Genomic DNA, 17,864 nt, shown 5'->3' on the forward strand with positions numbered 1-17,864 from the left:
TGTCCATGAGATAAAGATAAATTAAGTGTAGAAATAAAACACTGATTCTATGAAGCATTCAGTACAAATACTACAAGAAGCAGAAAAAAATTCATGTTATGAAGTTCATAGAATCATAAAATAGTTTGCGTTGGAAGGAACATTTAAGGTCATCTAGTCCACCCCCTCCTCCCCCCCCCCCCCCCCGCCCCGCAATAAGCAGAGACATCTTTAACTAGATCAAGCTGCTCAGAGCCCCATCCAACCTGATCTTTAATGTTACCAGGGATGGGGCATCTACGCCTCTGGGCAACTTGTTCCAGTGTTTCACCACCCTCATCGGAAAAGATTTCTTCCTTATATCTAGCCTGAATCTACTCTCTTTCAGTTTAAAATCATTATCCCTTGTCCTATTGCTACAGGCCCTACTAAAAAGTTTCTCCCCATCTTCCTTATAAGCCCCTTTTAAGTACTGAAAGGCTGCAGTAAGGTCTCCCTGGAGTCTTCTCTTCTCCAAGTCATATTATTGACTATTTTTTATGAATAACAGTAACTCACTCTGCTGGGGCTGTATTTTCATGCTGGAGACCAGGAGGAGTTTTCTGTGTTCGTAAAGCTATTTCTGCATTCTTTAGCTCCTAAATAAATAGGGAAAATTAATAAAAGATAAGGTTCTGTATGAAGCATTCAAAAAGAAAAACAGCTACAACTCTACGGTTCGTTCACATAAAATACTTTCTTCATATACTTAACACCATCATAGAATCTGACCAGAAATTCTTCAGAGAATAGACTGCCAGAATAGACCGCCTGGGATAACTGCAAATACCAGCAGAAGTTTGGGGAGGGACAAACAACAACACATACTGAAAGCACACAGCTCTCAGAAGTTGCGAAAATACTGCACTGAACTGTCAGAGGTAAGATCTAATTTGTACTGTACTTCAGAAATCCTGTTACGATTGAAGACTAGGGGGGGAAAAAAGCAACAGTCAAGTGCAAGGAAGTAACACACCTAAAAGAGAAGAAATAGAACAAAAAGGGTTATTTCGCCTTTTAAAAAAAAAGATTAACTAGTTCAAAAAAATGCCTCTCTTTCTATGGAAATGATCTTTTTATGCATGATAATTACAGCACATACTTCTGTTTAATACTTTCTAATAACTCCACCATTAATAATTTCTCAGTGCCTCATTTTGCAATTGTTCTCAACTGCATCATTTGCAGAAATATGAGAATATCAGTAACAAGTTTTTGTTTTCACAGAAAACTGCTGGCAAGGCACAACTACAGAGTATTTCCTTTTGGTATCACAGGATACAGAAAAAACATCAAGATATTTACTTTAGAATAAAATACACTTATTTATAGAGCAAGCAGCCTTGACATCCTAGGTGAAATATAAAGTGGTACAAAACTTAACTTGAAAAGTACTTGCATCAAAACTTGAGCTCAAACTGGTTGCACAGTTAAGATGCAGACTGGTGGACAGAGTTGTGATTCAAGTTCACTAAATCAGTAGTAGTGCTAGTTAAGATATTTTGGTCCCTGAAACGTTACAGAGTGTGTTTTGTTTTTTTTTTTTGTTTGTTTGTTTTTGTTTTTGTTTTTTTTTTTTTAAAGTCATCAGAAGAAAACATACTTGCATTTCTGCTGCTCCAGAGTCCAGCATGTTGTTACAAATATGTCTTCACTAGCAGCTGAATATATAACTAAAACTGAACTAAAGCAAGCACACATTCCCTTCTGATGCCTGCACTACGTAGGAGTGCGTTCCCAAATAAAAGTAATTTTATTGCTGTTGTACTTATCCGAAAATACTGACATCACAGATTTCAGTCTCCCCCAGTAACTTCAAATACATGAGAAGGGATTCAGTGTTTCATTTTGTATACAACTTTTAGTTTGGACAGGTGTTAACTTGACTGATAAAGAAGGTTAGTTATCCTATATGAAATAATCAACATACAAACTCTACATAACAAAATTTATATTCAATTATACCTGTGCAGTTTCTACTTTCAGCTTGTCAATATTAAGAGTGTTTCTCTGTAATCCACTGGCAACTACAGACAGAAGTTGTTTCAAAGCTTTAATGTCTTCTTGTACTTTAAGCATTGCTTTAGAGGACATTCTACTAATTTCTTCCTGAACTTGTTTTTGTTCTTTCACAAATTTCCTGGGGAAGGGAAAAAGAAAGGGGTGGGGAAGAAAGAAACATAATATATTGAATCTGAAGCACCCAAGTGTTTACCTCTCAGTCACGTTATTTCAATAGCTATTAAATTAATTTTTCCAAAAATCAAGTACTGAACAGTAAAATTACTGTATAGCATAGTATTATCTTAACTCCTAGCATGCTAGTACTGTAAAAACAAACAAACAACCCCAAGCTCCCCTAAACTTCAATAGCAAGTGTTCAAGCATTTTATGCTGAACCCTGACAAACTAAGATATATATCAATTATTTTATATATATGATAATAATAATACATAGCATCTATGTAAAAGTGATTACTACTTTGAACTCATAAATAGTGACATGCAGTCTCTTTGACTAGTCTACAACCCACCTCCTTCCTGAGGAAAGGCTCTTTTGTAGTCCTCTCTATTCTATACAAGATCCACAGTGCACATGCAATATGGACATAAGGTTCAATACTTACCATGCATGTACAACAGGCTTAATACACCCAGGGAGAGATGGATCAGATTTTAAGAGCATATTTGTTGGGCATGCCCATTTGTGTAAATGCACGGAAAAGCGAGGCTGAAAAAGAACAGCCTAAGACTTCAGCTACTAGAACTGTCTGTCCACTCTGTTCCCAAGGTTAACCTACAGAAAGGCCTCAGGCCACTGAGTTATACTGCATGCAGCCTGCAGTAGGGTGTTTTTGTCATAGAGCATTGACAGCATACAATACTTTAGCTAATCAACTATCATAAATAAAAAAACCACTACTTACTGTAGATTTTCTACATCTTGACAGATTACTGGAGGTAGATTTTCATCCTTCAGTGCTTTGCTATCTCTACAAGAGACAACACATGTTTAGATGGTGCTTTAATACTGCCAAACATTTTTGCATGACTAGTAAATATCATGAAAACATTCAAGTGACTGATTACACAGTTTTGCACCCATTGCATGTATGCTGCAACTAGGAATGATTTGGATTAATGTGCACAGATACTATGCCAGGGTCCAAGCCAGCAGTGTAAGCATTGTACAGATTTGCAGAAACTACTTTTCAGACCACATGATCAGTCCATAGCAGATGCCAGATAAGGTGTAGGTATTGCATTTGATGGGAAAATTGCAATGGTCAAATTATGAACCACCATTACTAAACTGGCCATATTACAAAAGTTGGTTATTTACATTTATGCCTTTTTCAAGATCGAAGTAGTAGAAAAGCCACTACATTTAGTTTAGCTGTTTTCTAATAAGACATGAAATGCAAAGAAAATCTGACACTTACTCTGGTCTTGTTCCTGCTTTGTCACCTAGAAAATAAAAACTGTAGGTCAGAAATAAAGCTTTGAAGAACAAAACAACCTTAATGAGATTTTAGGGAAGAACTAATGACTAGAACCTGCTTGATTTCTCTTGATAATAGGAACAGACCAGGCTAGCCACAAAAGAAAGGTTTTAATTTACTCCTCCTTAACAGATAAATATCTTTTCAAGACCAATGGTTCAACAGTTGAGGTGCTTATTTCCTGGCACATAGAGTAATGCAAAACATCTTGTGTCACTATACAAGTCACTACAAATGCATAAACAACTGCAGTTGCATAAGAAATCTATTCCAGCTTGTGCAACCACAACTCACTTAAACCTGCACTCACAAAACATGCAGGTGTTTAAATTCAGCAATAGCAGTCTCCTCTCAAATACAAAGGTAACGAAGGTTTGCCCATTGGACTTCCCTGAGAATTCTGCTATTGCAGCAAGTCCTGTAATGAGTGAGGTTTTACAGAATTGAAGATGTTACTGCTTACCTACCACCTACATGCTCTGAACTACACATCTGTAGATCAAGATGCCAAATGCCTCTGAGTAACAGAATGGAGCTGAAAACAATATTGTGCACAACACAGGACATGACTATTTCTAGTCATGGCCAGGGGCGGTAATTGCATCCCATGCCTTAGCAGTCTGCTAGAAATAACACCTACTCAGAAAGCCCAAGCAGCAGGCTTCATCATCTTCAGCTGGATGCAGTTCACATTCTCACTTCCCTCTCAGTGCCATCAAGGCAGAAAGTAGCTACGCAGCTAATGCTAGCGCCACAAACATTTTAAGCTGCACAAGCCAATGCTCCTGCCAGGAAAAGCTACTACTTTTAGGAGCAACATCTGCTTAAGTTTTCTGCAGACTCTGTCACCCAGTACATTAGAGAGCATGGAGTCTCACCATTCCCTATGCCTTTTGCTAAGGGGGGGGAATCTACACAAAATCGGGGAGAAAAAAAAAATTATAAACCCCAGAATTTAGGACTCCTTTCTCTGCTGATAACCTAAAGATTAGGCAGAAAACTAAGTATACATTGCTTTCTCTCTCTGGTCACTTTTCTTTTTTTTTTTTTGCTGTACATCAGAACAATACTTACAAAGTAAAAGATACACAATCGAAATCAGATTTTGCTACTTTCTGGGCAAGTGAGTGCTCCAGTTTTTACATATTTTTTTTTATACTCTTTTTAGTAATACATGAGGAAAATAGTTATAAGAACAGCTTTTTTTCCTGCAGCTGTAGACAGTCAGTCTCCAGAAGGAAAAGCTTTTATAACCAATTCCAGAAGAGAGAACACAGGTGCTAGTCCCTATCTGTCCTGAGATTCCTAGGGCACTTTTCTTTGGTAGCCACATCTCCTCCTCCCTTTTCTTCAGGAACAAAAAGAAATAAAAACCTCAAAACCATAAAACCACCACCCTCAAACCTTAACTCAGTTCCTCATATAGTAGTACAAACAATTGTACTGACAGAATTGAGTAGCAGCACACAGGTAGGGATATTTGTCAGGGCTGCTTAAACCAGCACTATGCATTACAGGAAACACTCCTAAATTAAAACCTAAATTGGGGGGGTGGGTGGGGTGGGTGGAACAAGCCTCAAAACCCAGTCTCCTTCAACATTTCCCACTGCTTAGCTAAGGGGTCTCTCTGCTTATCATCCTGACAGCAATAGTTCAACTCACACAGTTCCACTATGCAACATATAGGGAATTCAGGTACTCATGAAGTTTCCACCCTAACAGCTGGGCAAAACAATGCTGAGATGTCAGACTGAAGTAGATTTTGAATCTGTGGTTCTCTGGTCCTCATTTTAAGATACTTGTATATTATAGAAGTGTTGTGATATCCTAATATTATAGTAATGGCAATCCCATAAGAACCTAGGAATTTGAGCCATTTCATTACTCCAGTTTCAGTAATAAACTAAAAGAAAAATCAACATCATGCAGAGCACTTGTCTGGACAGTCAATATGCTATCTCTTCTACAAGTATGAAGTATGTCTACACAACTTGTGTTAGTCTGTAAAGATGGTTTCACAGTTTCTATATTTCCTTCTCTTTTAGCTATTGGTATACCTAATTTAAAATTTGGTTCCTGAATGGAATCAAGAGATTAAAAGTATTGATTTCCCAGAGGAAATGCACATTTTAGAATCAGCTTTAGTTAAGCTTACTCTGAAAGTATAAAAGCAAGACAAATTAATAAGTGTCCATATATCAATGCTCAATATTCCCTTACTGAAGTACTTCAAAGCTACAACAGAGGTAAAGTTTTTATAACTGGTTTTAACGACCTGACACAGTGTATCAGATAGAACTATGCACCACCAGAAATACAGCTCTGCAGAATAACAGCTAAAAATAGGACATTTTTATTGTGCAGCCTTTAGAAAAAACAAACCAAATTTAAGATCCATTACAGTTGGAGAAAGCTGGTTTCAAAAGAGTACTTCTCATATTTGCAATGCATTACTTAAACATAGCTCTACTCCCCCCTCTACTGGCTATTTGACATACAGCTGTTCAGAAATCTGCCATGGTTTTTCACCAGACAACCCTATGGGTCTTCACTCCCAAAAGGCTAAAGGGTTTTGATCCTGGTTCTCAAGTATGATATTGGCTTATACTTATTTTAAATAAATTTACATTCCATTGCATTTGCAACCAAAACCTTGTTCTTCTATACAAGCACAATATCCAAGAATGAAATTAACTGAAATGCCTTGAAAGAGGGGAGGGGAAAAACCAAAAAAAGTTAAAGTTGTCAGCTTTAATTCCACATGATGAAATAGTGTCTTTGCTGTAGTGCTCTGATAATTTTCTCAATAAAAAAATTACAAATGTTTTAAGACAAACTTACTCTTTTTGTCTGAAGAACTACTAAAATCAATGCCACCAAGACCTTCATTGGCAGTAGTTGAAGGAGCTGCAGTTGTCCCCAGAGTCAAACTCAAAGCATTCTGTCCAAGTCCTACAAGAAACCCAAAAAGAATTTCTGCACTTAAAATGCTGATAATTAAAACTTATTTTAAACTAAAAGCACAGATAATCTTGTTTGCAGTTTCAGTGTCCATTTACTACATTTGGATTAAAAAAATATGCAAAATAAACAGAGAAGAAAACAGATTGCATGAAGTTTCACACAACTGTATGCAAGTGTTATGTAATTTCTTGACATTACTAGGTAGCTAATTTGATAGCTAACTTATCATTAGCCTCTTAAGTATCTGTTTCATTTAGAGTTTAAGAGCAGTGTTACCAAGACTACAACACAGCACAAATTTTTCCTCTAGAGCTGAAAAGACAGACAAGCCACAAAATGACAATACTAACATTTAAAGATATTATTCAGACCAAAACCCACCAAAATAAGGAGCTCCAAACTTCTCCACAGTTAAAGGAGACACTTATATATCATTGCCCTCTCCCATTTATGATCAACTTCCTTGAGGCAATTATGGCAATGACAAAGTTCTCATTTTACAAAAGTGTTAAGTACAAGCGAATGAGAAAAAAGCCAATGATTTCAGATTTCATTTTATTGCCCATGGATAGCAACACTATTCTTAACTATAACACTGTTAAAAATTACACTTTCACAGTGTTAAGATTTTATATAAAGTAAATCTTACATTATGAATTTATACAATCACACACTAAATTTCAATGTTTTGAGACAGGAAGAAAAAATTAAAATAACTTTCACCTGTTGCTGCTGTACTTGTGTTCTGGAAGAGTGAACCTCCTAAACCTGCTAAGGCTCCTCCTAAGGAAAGGCCTGTGGAAGCAGTTGTAGTTGGTGCAGTCGTGCCACCCAAATTTAACGTAAAGCCAGTAGTTCCTGCAGAGAAAGCAAACCAGCTTCATGCAGGCACTGCACTCAAACACATCCATAGACAGTCTGAAAGAACTGAAAGGTTTGAACAGCATCTTTATCATAACTGGATAATAAACTCAACTGTTGTTTTTATTTCCTGCAGATTTTCCAAAAAAAGCCATAGAGACTTTTGAATTATATGTTATTTTGTTCTACAATATCAAATCCTGATTAGTCCATATTTACCTGCAACTATACAGAATTTTTGAGTCCCACAGAACATTAGAGAATCCAGAACCTGGCAAAGAATTTATTTTACAGCATAAAGGATCTAACAAGTGCCACTGACTTTATATATTAGAATGCTGAAATGTTAATGCTTTAGGGTAAAAATCAAAATATTTCATACAAGACAGATGATACAATAACATTTCCTTGGTAGTTTGAGCCGCCTTCTAGAAGTAAGCATCCCAGCTTTTGGTAGGATAGGGAAGAACTGAGTAGAGAAAGACCATAGGCATAACAGGACAGAGCACAGAGGGCACAGATAGCTCAGCTCAAATGCAGACTCCTAAGGTTAAGAGAAATGAACTCCAGTGTTAATTATCATCATGCATGGTGCAGTTTAGCTGAGTTAAATATGATGGCAGTGTGCCAGTATGAGAACTACACTGGAAAAGACCTTGTTTTCACTACTAGTTAAACCATTTCAGGCCATCTCCAGAAGGTAGACATTTTCCAAACCTTTCATCTGCGCAGGTAGGAAGCTTTCAACCTTCAGTGGGGTTAACAGTAACAAAAATAATGACTTTACATGACAAATCAGCTCTCACTACACTTCCAAAGACTTAGATTATACACTGCCTGTATCACCTGGTATACTGCCCATAGATCTATCTGTATTAGGGTACCCAAATTTAGAACTAGAAGTCCAATGAACCTTCTTATTGAACTAACACAAAATTATGTAAATACTGGAAAAATATAGACTGTAGAACTGTTTTACATAAAGTTCTATTGTTTAGGAAAAAAAAGCTAAACAAAACCCCTAAACATTTTCCTACCTGCTGCAGGAGTTGATGTAAGAGCAGAGGATAACGATAGGCCACCTGCTGAGGTAGAAGTAACAGGTAAAGCAAATGGCGTGGCCGAACCTGCAGGTTTGTTGAAACCTAAACTAAAGCCTGTGGTAGCTGCTGATGTGGTGGCAGGCGTGCCTAAAAGAAACCCAAAAACAATGATCACTCTTAGAACATTCTGTTTGAGAACGAATGCTCAATTCACCTTCTTTTCTGAACTACTCCCATTTAACCATCATGAGCACCATGGCATGCAAGATCATTTGCATCAAGTAAAATATCCCCATAGCACCTTCTGATAAATTTCAATTACATTAATTCCACAGGCATTTTCACTCCAGAATTCCTAGTGATTCAACGAGCTTTAATCATGGACTGGCAATTATATCTAGTGGTAATCCAAAAAAACTGTAAAAAAAAAAAAGGCTTCCACCAAGAGCATCCAATAGATGAACCAAATATTGGCAAATGGAGCTATAAACAATACTGCCTAAAATATAGACTAAAAATTCTCAATTGGATGTGCATACCAAAATGAATGCACCATGTCCTTTCAATTTGTAAACAAGTATGTTGAAATGTTACTCCCTCAAACTTTCCTTTTGAACACTTTCAAAGTAAAGCAAATAAAGCTTTCACTTCCTGCTGTTTTCATGGTAAGAATACATTTTACATTCTAGAATCCACGTTTCAAAGTAAAGGAGGAATGTGCATATATGTACACAAACCAAAATAGCATGCATAAGAAACACATACTTGGTATTCTCAGTAACTGCTGTCTCTCTGTTTTGGATGACAATTTCATTCAGCTATTTAAAAGAATTAATGTTCAACTGCATAGTACCGACTGCCACGTGTGATTATGCATCACACAATCTGTTCTGGGTTAGCTGCTGCTCCTCCCTTCCCCTGCCCATTTCATTTTCTTCTTTATCTAACACTATTTTTTCCTATCTATTCACAGTATGGCTTCCAAAGTTCTTGGACTGCAGTTTGTCTTGTAGCACCACCCCCATCCCCAACATTTCTGATAATCTAGCTCATGTTTCTCCTCAGATATCAGTTGCTGGTGTTTAAAAAGAAAAAACCAAACCCCACAACTACCCACATATTCCCATATTTCTAATGACAGCTGAAAAATAGTAACTAAAGATGCATCAGAGAAACAGAAGTAAAACATTCCCAACATCCATTCCCTGTTCAAGCCTCTTTATTCTTCTAAAAGAGGCAATTACCAAACAGACCCATTCACACAAAGTTCATTAGAACAAGAAATTCCATATGAAGAACTCTTTGGTAACGTATTCCACCTCCTCTCTGCTGAAGGATGAAACTCATTAGGGAGACATAAATACAAAGTCTAACTTTTCACTATGACCACTGTCACTGTTGTATGGGAACGGAATAATCCTTTAACAACAAGTAACAGTGCCCAGAACTGCAGGGCTCCACTCTGGTTTGCAGCCTTAGCATCTGGGCTGCAAAGCAGACTGCAATTAGTAACAGGGGAAAAAGCTCACATATGACCACTAACTACATTACAATAATCTATCTGTGGGGTTTTTTTGCCTGTGTAACATTAAAATCCAAATGAGGTCCTTACCCAGTGTCAGTCCTGTAGCAATAGTTGATGCTGTTCCTGCTTTAAGAATGAAAACAAACAAACAGAGTAAGAATAGTAATTGCAGACCACAGAGCAGTTATAATAGTAAAAACATGAAACAAAACACTGAAGTAAAGCAACATTGAGACAACATGTAGACTATTATACAAGCTTTTTCTGTAGTATGTAGAAAGCAAAACAACACTAACATAGAAAACAGTATTTGTAAGCACCAACAGCACAAATCAAAGCATAACTGACATCAAAACCCATCATTTTTCTTCATAAGAATCTGCTAACAGTGAGGCTGATGTTAACGCATCAGTACAGCAAATTGTTTGAAATTTCAAACAAATGAAGGTAAACAAAAATATGGAAACTAGTCATTCTATCAAGTATTTTTTTTTAGCCACGTGGCAGTACATAACATTAGCATATAAACCAGTAGATTTACAGTATAATGAAGAGGATTATAGAGTCCAAAAACTTTGTACAATCCTGTGTCTTGGTTTAGGGTTTCTGCCCCACTGGTAACTTGAAGAGATTGTTTTGAACACAGTGCTATGCCATTTCATATTTTAAAAAACATCTGTTTAGAAGATCAAAAGAATCATTAAGAGCTAAAAGAAAATTACCCCAATGTAGCCAAACACAGTAATAAAGGCTTTCAGTCCGCTGTTGAATTTATTTCTAGTAGATTGGTTCTTAGAACCTTCCCCATCTACTCATACAAGTGTACACTGATGGCTGAAAAAAAATACCTCCAGTCAGAAAGTTTTATTCTTTTGCATTCCAATATTCCTATAAGAATATGTTCATAGGCTGAATCAGAGACCTAAGAAAATATTAATAAATTTCTTCATGCATATTGCTAATGTTTGAAAAAACCCCGCAAACAACAAAATCAGAAATGTTTACTACTGCAGGATTACAAACACCACATTACAAACACTTAATCTCACAAGGTTTTTAAATATTTGTCAGATCAAAATATACCTCAGTCTTAAATCATAATTTTGAGCATCCTAGATGAAGAGTTAGATTTCTAGAAAACATCAGCATTCAAATTATGGAACAATTTACACAGAGGCACAGTTTTCTGGTAACTGCATTTGTGTTTCTGCAGCATTGGTACTGCCTAATTCTCAATGAATGGCTTTTAAACCATTCAATGAAGCCTTTTTACAAAACTAGGTAAGTAATATTCCAAGCTACAGAACTACTGTAAAAAAAAAAAGTAAGCATGTTATGATGAACCAGATTTTGTGTACATATATCTCTTCACTGTTGATTCAAATTTCTGCTGTACAAGCATTTTTTCTACCTGTACTGGTGCCTCCTAGTGTAAAGCCAGTTGTTGATTTTGATCCAAAAAGTCCACTCCCAAAGCCCACTGAAGGAGCTGATGTAGTTGCTGTAGCAGTGGAAGAGCCCAGAGTTCCAAAATTAAGTCCTCCTGTAGAGCTATTACAAAACAAGACTATTAGCAATAATTATTTTTCAAAATAAAAAATCCTCCACCACCCCTTATTTGTTTAATTCCCATGCCATCATTCATTTTCCCAAACCACACACAACGCAGCTGGACAAGACTAAGTCCAAGCTCACTACCACCAAAGAGAAAGAGGAAGCCCATCTCCCTCTTTCCTTCTACAGCTCCATAACTCCCACTGCTTCCCTGACACCAACTCCAGCATTTAACTCCTTGCTGAGCTGATACATCTTGCCAGACCAGTGGGAAATTTGAACTTTTTTCTGTTAGAACACCTCATTAGTTCTGCCTAATTATTGCCCCTGAATACCGAAACAGGAGAATAAATGCTATAGGCAGTAGGAAGATGACAACAAACTTGCAACATCTTTTCAAAGCAGGTTACAAGCCCAGCTAGGTAACTCTGACCAGAAGCCTTAACCAATGTTACTTTATTTCAATTTAAAGTGATAAGCAGAGATGACATCAACAGCACAACTTTGCCCTATCTTACCACCAAAGCACACTGATGCATGAATTCATTTTCTAACCTTCCCCACAAGTGCAAACCACAGAGGACCCACGCCTACCTTATTTTCTTTTATACTTGTCAGAAAGTTACAGAAATAAACTTCCACAGCTGTTTTCACAGATGAAAGGGAAGACAAAGGAAGGAGAAAATCAGGGATCAGTCAGTCACCACCAGTAAAATTAAGCCTTTTGTTTATTTTGGGCATCTACACATTTTAGAAGTTTCATGATAAATAGAGAACAAACTTTGCATTTTACAAAGAAAGCATTAAGTTACTGTACAAAACACAGGGGAATACAATAATCATGATTATCTCTAACCAATGAAAATACAGGTACTAGCACCCAGATGAGTCTACAATTTTAAAAACTTTGTTCTTAAACTGACAAAAGATCAGGTGAATATTTATTTGTAGTAACTTCCTGCTCCCATTTGTGAGCCTTTTTAGAAACTAGGTAAATTTTCTCTAACTTAAACAACATTTTGCATAAGCACAACAGTAGCACTGAAACAAAATGCAATTTAGACTTCAGAGTTAACAGTCGTCAAGAAGTATCATATGATTTAAGTGTTCAGTATTCTCTCATTGTTCCCTCACCTCCTCTCTTTTTGTATGATGCCATGTCCTAGGCATAGCAAATGAAACACAAAACTAAATCCTTAAAGAAAAAAGAAAGAAAAAAGGCTATAAGTAGCTTTTACATTAAAAGTTTTCAAAATATCTACAAAAATGATAGCGGCAAGCCCAGCAAAATGTGGTTGCAAGTTCAAAAATCTAGGTGTGAGTTATTTTTAAAGAAGTAATTCAGGAAGCAGAGTGGCCAAGAAGTTTAGAAGGACACAGGCCCACTAATTGTCCAACTCCACAGGAGCCAAAGCATTTCAGCTTTTTTTACTCCCAAAATTTCAACATACCAAACTACACCACCATGACCTAACTGCTTGTAAACTTAAACATACAACATGGTGCTTCTCTCACTAGTCAAGAGTTTGTGTTTCTCATCTTTTCCCAGTACAAAGATGACTCTTCTGCAAAATCTTTTCTTGTTTCAGCATTCCAGTAGAAGAAAGGTAAGGTACAAAATATGCAATTCAGCACAATAGGACAAACCCCCCCCAAACCCCAAGTAAAACAAAGTGACATTTTGGTTTTTAATATAGAAAGAAACCAAAGTGTAGAAATAAAGCAATGGCAGTATTCTCACCAAGGGGGGAAAGCCTATGCGAGAAGGACTATCTACTCCCCACAGATGGAAGCAAGAGGAGCTCAGGTCACTGAAGTCAGGTCTTAACTCTAATTTTAGAACTAGAGCAAAGCATCACACCTGGCTAAAGCATACTACAGAGAACATCGATTGACAAAAAGAAAGAGCATTAAGTGCCTGAATGGATATTGGTGCAATGCAGGAATTAGGTAGGCTGACATATCACATAGGCTTTGGGCCACTAGAATATAATCTTTGGTCACAATGATGAATAATACTTGTGCTTGGATTACACAATAAAGCCCCTTTTCTCCCAACATCTGACAATACTTAGACCCAGCTCAGAAGAACAGCTTCTTCTTATAGTCTCAAACATGTTCTCAAGAAAACCATCCCATAGGGACGCTCAAGATTCTGTCTCCAATCATCCAGCAGTAAAGAGGCCTCTTTCTCTGTGATACTCCTTGACCAATAGCCCTGAAGGCTTGTCCTGCTTGTAAGAATAAATACATGAATAAAAACACAGAGTACCATACTGCTATTAATTAGGACCGGTTAAATTTTTACTTATTATTTTTAAGAGAATAAAAAGCCAGCTAGAACAGAAAAAAAAACCCAACAGAAAAACATTTAGGTTCAATAGGTCATTTTTAACAAGTGCTGATCAATAAGACAAGAGAGTTCCCCTTGTTTCAGGCAGTACATTTAAAAGAATGGTTTTGAATAAACAATTATTTTAACTTGCTCATTTTAATCACAAGAAACCTGCATTAAACAGGCATGAAGTAAAAGAAACTTAAGTGCTTTACCAACTCCATATAAGCTTTGCTATAGGGGTAAAAAAACCCAAACAAACCAAAAAACACCACCTAAGCCAAAAAGCCGAAGTACAGGTAACACATGAATACCATCAATCTGTCATGATGTCCTGGTTTCAGCTGGGATAGAGTTAACTGTCTTCCTAGTAGCTGGTACAGTGCTATGTTTTGAGTTCAGTATGCAAAGAATGTTGATAACACTGATGTTTTCAGTTGTTGCTCAGTAGCATTTAGACTAAAGTCAAGGATTTTTCAGCTTCTCATGCCCAGCCAGCGAGAAAGCTGGAGGGGTACAAGAAGTTGGCACAGAACACAGCCAGGGCAGCTGACCCAAACTGGCCAACGGTGTATTCCATACCATGGGACGTCCCATCTAGTATAGGAACTGGGAAGTGGGGGGGGGGGGGGGGGGGGGCAGGGAATCGCCGCTTGGGGACTAGCTGGGTGGCGGTCAGCGGGTGGTGAGCAATTGCCCTGCACATCATTTGTACATTCCAATCCTTTTATTACTACTGTTGTCATTTTATTAGTGTTATCATTATTAGTTTCTTCTTTTCTGTTCTATTAAAACGTTCTTATCTCAACCCAGGAGTTTTACTTCTTTTTTCCCCGATTTTCTCCCCCATCCCACTGGATGGGGGGGAGTGAGTGAGCAGCTGCGTGGTGCTTAGTTGCTGGCTGGGGTTAAACCATGACACATGACCACAAAATTAAGAGTATTAGAAGACACTCAAAAAACTTGTTCCCTCTCATATAGGCTTCCAAAAAGCAATACCACCATTTAATCCAGATATACTCTTTCAGATCTAGATTTTCTGTTCCCTTCCCCTCACACTGCTAATTCCTTACAATTCTGACAGACAAGTATTTTCAAATATATCTGCTTCAGGTGAAGTTCCCTTGAGTAGCTCATGCTTCCCATTTAGTTTACAATGCAGTGATCAGTTTTGCCTGATCATATTTGGGAAAAACTCCGACACAAAGCTGCACTACACCAGCCCTAATCTTCAACGGAGGCATAATAACAAACAGGTCAGAAAAAACCAATCTCTGCTAGTATAGCTGTGTGCAAAGAAAGAAAAAAAAGAAAAAAAAACCCAATCTCTGCTAGTACATTTGTGTGCAAAGAAAGAAAAAAGCAAAAAAACCACCTCAGCAACAACAAAGATCTACCTATTATGCTGAGAAACCTAATTACTAATAATGCCTTTAGTACAGAGCCTGCTGTATGTCACATGCACATCAAAGCACAGCAAAGTTCTCCTTTCGCTCCAAGACAAAATACACCAAATACGCAGTTATCTGTTTCAGAAAGGATAAGGTTGCACCCAATTTCGGGGGGGCGGGGGGGGGGGGGGAAGGGAAGAAATTTCACCTTTGAACATTAAACGTTTGGGCTTTGACATCAACGAGCTCCATGCCGCACACAGGAGCTCAGGCTGACTGCTGAAACCTAGATACACCTACGATTCACATTCTGCGTTCAGAACGTTGGAGACCACCGTGAAGGGAGACACTTCGCTCCGACCAAACCAAATTAAAGCAAAACTAGAAGCGCACCTCCCTTATCCGCTGCTGAACAGGTTGATCCCTACGTCCATATTTAGGGACCCGGCCGCCAAGCAGGTGAGGCAGGCAGGGGACACCGCCGCCCCCTGAGTGCCGGGGCAGACGCGGTGAAGCCGGTTCACCCGCGCACCGAGGGCCCTTCCAGCCGAGGGTACCGGAGCTCCGGGACCCTCCGGGGGCAACAGCAGAGCCGCCGAGACCCGCAGCCCGGGGCCTGCGCCTCCTCCGCGCTACCCGACCCCGGCACTCACTCACTTACTCTCACACACACGCGTGTGCCGGCCGGGCCTGCCCCGCCGCGGCCCAGGCCAGGCCCGCGGAGTCGACGGCGGCCTCAGGGCCGGGCCGGGCCGGGCCGCGGGAGTCTGGGGGCGGGGGCCGCGGGCAGGGCCGAGCCGAGCGGGGGTCGGGGAGGGGGGTGTGAGGGAACGCCGCCTTACCTCGAAGTGGCGGCTCCGAAGGAAAAGCCCCCGCCTCCGCCTCCTCCTCCCGCCCCGGCAGCGGCAGCCGCCGCGGAGCCCAGGGTCCCCGCGCCGAAGGAGAAGCCCGCAGACATGGCGGCGGCGGCGGCGGGAACGACCGGAGAGCGGGGCCAAGGAGGCGGCAGGGGGCCCTCAGAGGCGGGAACCGGGGAGGGCGGCGGGAGACGAGCGGCCTCCCGAGGAGCGGGCGGCTGCGGCCTCCTCAGCGCCTCATGGCTGCTGGCGCCAACTTCGAACCCGGCGGCGGCAACGAGCGCGCGGGCACCGGCCACGCTCCCTACGCGCGCCCGCCGCAATGCACCACGGGATGACGGCGGTCCCGCGCCGCCCGCCGGCCCTTAAAGCGACAGCAACGCGCGGGGCCGCAGCGGCCCCTGGAGCCGGGCTCCGGGCCTAAGAGGCGAAGATCAGGGAGATCCTTTCCCGGCAAGACAGCCGGCGGGAGGCAGCCTCCCCGAAGGTCCGGGCAGAGCCCGTGTTGAAACCGGCAACCGATTTCTGAAGGGCTTTTGTGATCCCTGCCCCGCTGGTCCCGAAACCGGGTTCGGCAGCCGTGCCCCGGCTGCTGGGGCTGCCCTCGGTACCTCAAAGGTTACCTCCAGGTAAGCGGCCTGGAAGCAGGAAACCGGCTCAAAATCCTACTCGAATTCCGTGAAAACCCCAAAACCCGCTTAATTTCAGGCTCAGCCTGGGCTCCAAGCCAGCACAAGGGCACATGGTTCTCACCTGCATCTCCAAGGGCCCATCGTTTTTTAACAACACTGTTGCACAAACTGCAGCACCTGAACTCAATTGCTAATTACTGCCCGCATTTACTGCACAAATTACCGCTCGTGTTTTCCCTACCAGGCTCTACTTCACCTACACGTATGCCACGGGGCGCGGTGTGAAGCTGCGTAAATGGTTCCACCCCTGCCCCGTCTGGTCGCTGGATCACGACACGTCTCTCGTATAAAACCGGGGAACCGTAAGAAGCCACTGTTGAAATGCAGGGGAGCTTTTCAGAGTATCCTACACGCCGTGTTTGCTCAGGAAAAGGCATTACTAGACTTTTCTTTTAACTATACCTGACAGCCTAGATGAATCAGCACTATGAAAGGTTTTATAAGATTACCTCCAGAGTTTCTCAAAGCATCCCAAACAATGCAAAAACCTCTACGTTCTGCTGCTCAGTGCTGTGACTGCTGAAGACTGCGGGTGGCCAATGGATATTATTTACCAAAAAGATTTTTGAGATTATTTACGGGTGACTGGGTAGCTGTCCTTTACACAAGGCAGAGCTTCAGGCATATAGTTAAATGTAATTTGTGATGCTTAGTCCATGTTTACTTATATATTGCATGCACATGCCTATCTTTGAACATCTTAAAAAAATGAAAGCCCCAAACTGTGAAATGTTAGATGGCATGTATAGAGTGACTTCCATAGAGTCATTTGTCAACAAGTTCTTCTGATCTGACAAGCCATGAAGTGACAAGATATATTGGCATAACAGGAAAAGGGGACCTGTCAAGGAGAGAGTGATGCTTTTCTAGTATGATTTTAATGACTTGTGACAGTCTATGTATGTCACCGCTCAAAAACTTCAAGATCATGAAGTCTCTGTGCTAGTAAAAGAGGTTAATTTTCTATAAATCTGTCCTACTGAATTGTTACTAATTTAGATAATGAAAACAGCAAGACTGTTTCTTGCTAGCCCATTCTGCAACCTTTAGGCTAAGTTTTATCATGTTTTTCAACTACTGTACAGCACATGCAAGATTTCGTGCACCAGCACCCACACAAC

General features: G+C 40.1%; 1 protein-coding gene across 7 annotated transcripts in view; it reads right to left on the minus strand.

Moving 5' to 3' along the window:
- Window positions 1-16,346, minus strand: part of NUP58 (nucleoporin 58) — a 38,315-nt gene extending 21,969 nt beyond the window's left edge. For 3 of the 7 annotated variants that reach the window (XM_049823026.1, XM_049823025.1, XM_049823022.1), the window contains exons 1-10: window positions 16,037-16,346; window positions 11,326-11,465; window positions 10,002-10,040; window positions 8,384-8,536; window positions 7,209-7,343; window positions 6,363-6,473; window positions 3,462-3,486; window positions 2,946-3,011; window positions 1,984-2,158; window positions 538-617 (exon numbers count right to left, since the gene is read on the minus strand). In XM_049823026.1, the coding sequence (XP_049678983.1) occupies window positions 538-617; window positions 1,984-2,158; window positions 2,946-3,011; window positions 3,462-3,486; window positions 6,363-6,473; window positions 7,209-7,343; window positions 8,384-8,536; window positions 10,002-10,040; window positions 11,326-11,465; window positions 16,037-16,152 (1,040 nt within the window). In that variant the 5' untranslated portion in view covers window positions 16,153-16,346. The remainder of the gene's footprint in view (window positions 1-537; window positions 618-1,983; window positions 2,159-2,945; window positions 3,012-3,461; window positions 3,487-6,362; window positions 6,474-7,208; window positions 7,344-8,383; window positions 8,537-10,001; window positions 10,041-11,325; window positions 11,466-16,036) is intronic. The other 4 variants (XM_049823028.1, XM_049823024.1, XM_049823027.1 and 1 more) reach the window with 4 other exon arrangements.
- Window positions 16,347-17,864: the final 1,518 nt, after the last annotated feature.

This window comes from Accipiter gentilis, chromosome 19, assembly GCF_929443795.1.
Source record: "Accipiter gentilis chromosome 19, bAccGen1.1, whole genome shotgun sequence".
NCBI classification, from domain to species: domain Eukaryota; kingdom Metazoa; phylum Chordata; class Aves; order Accipitriformes; family Accipitridae; genus Astur; species Astur gentilis.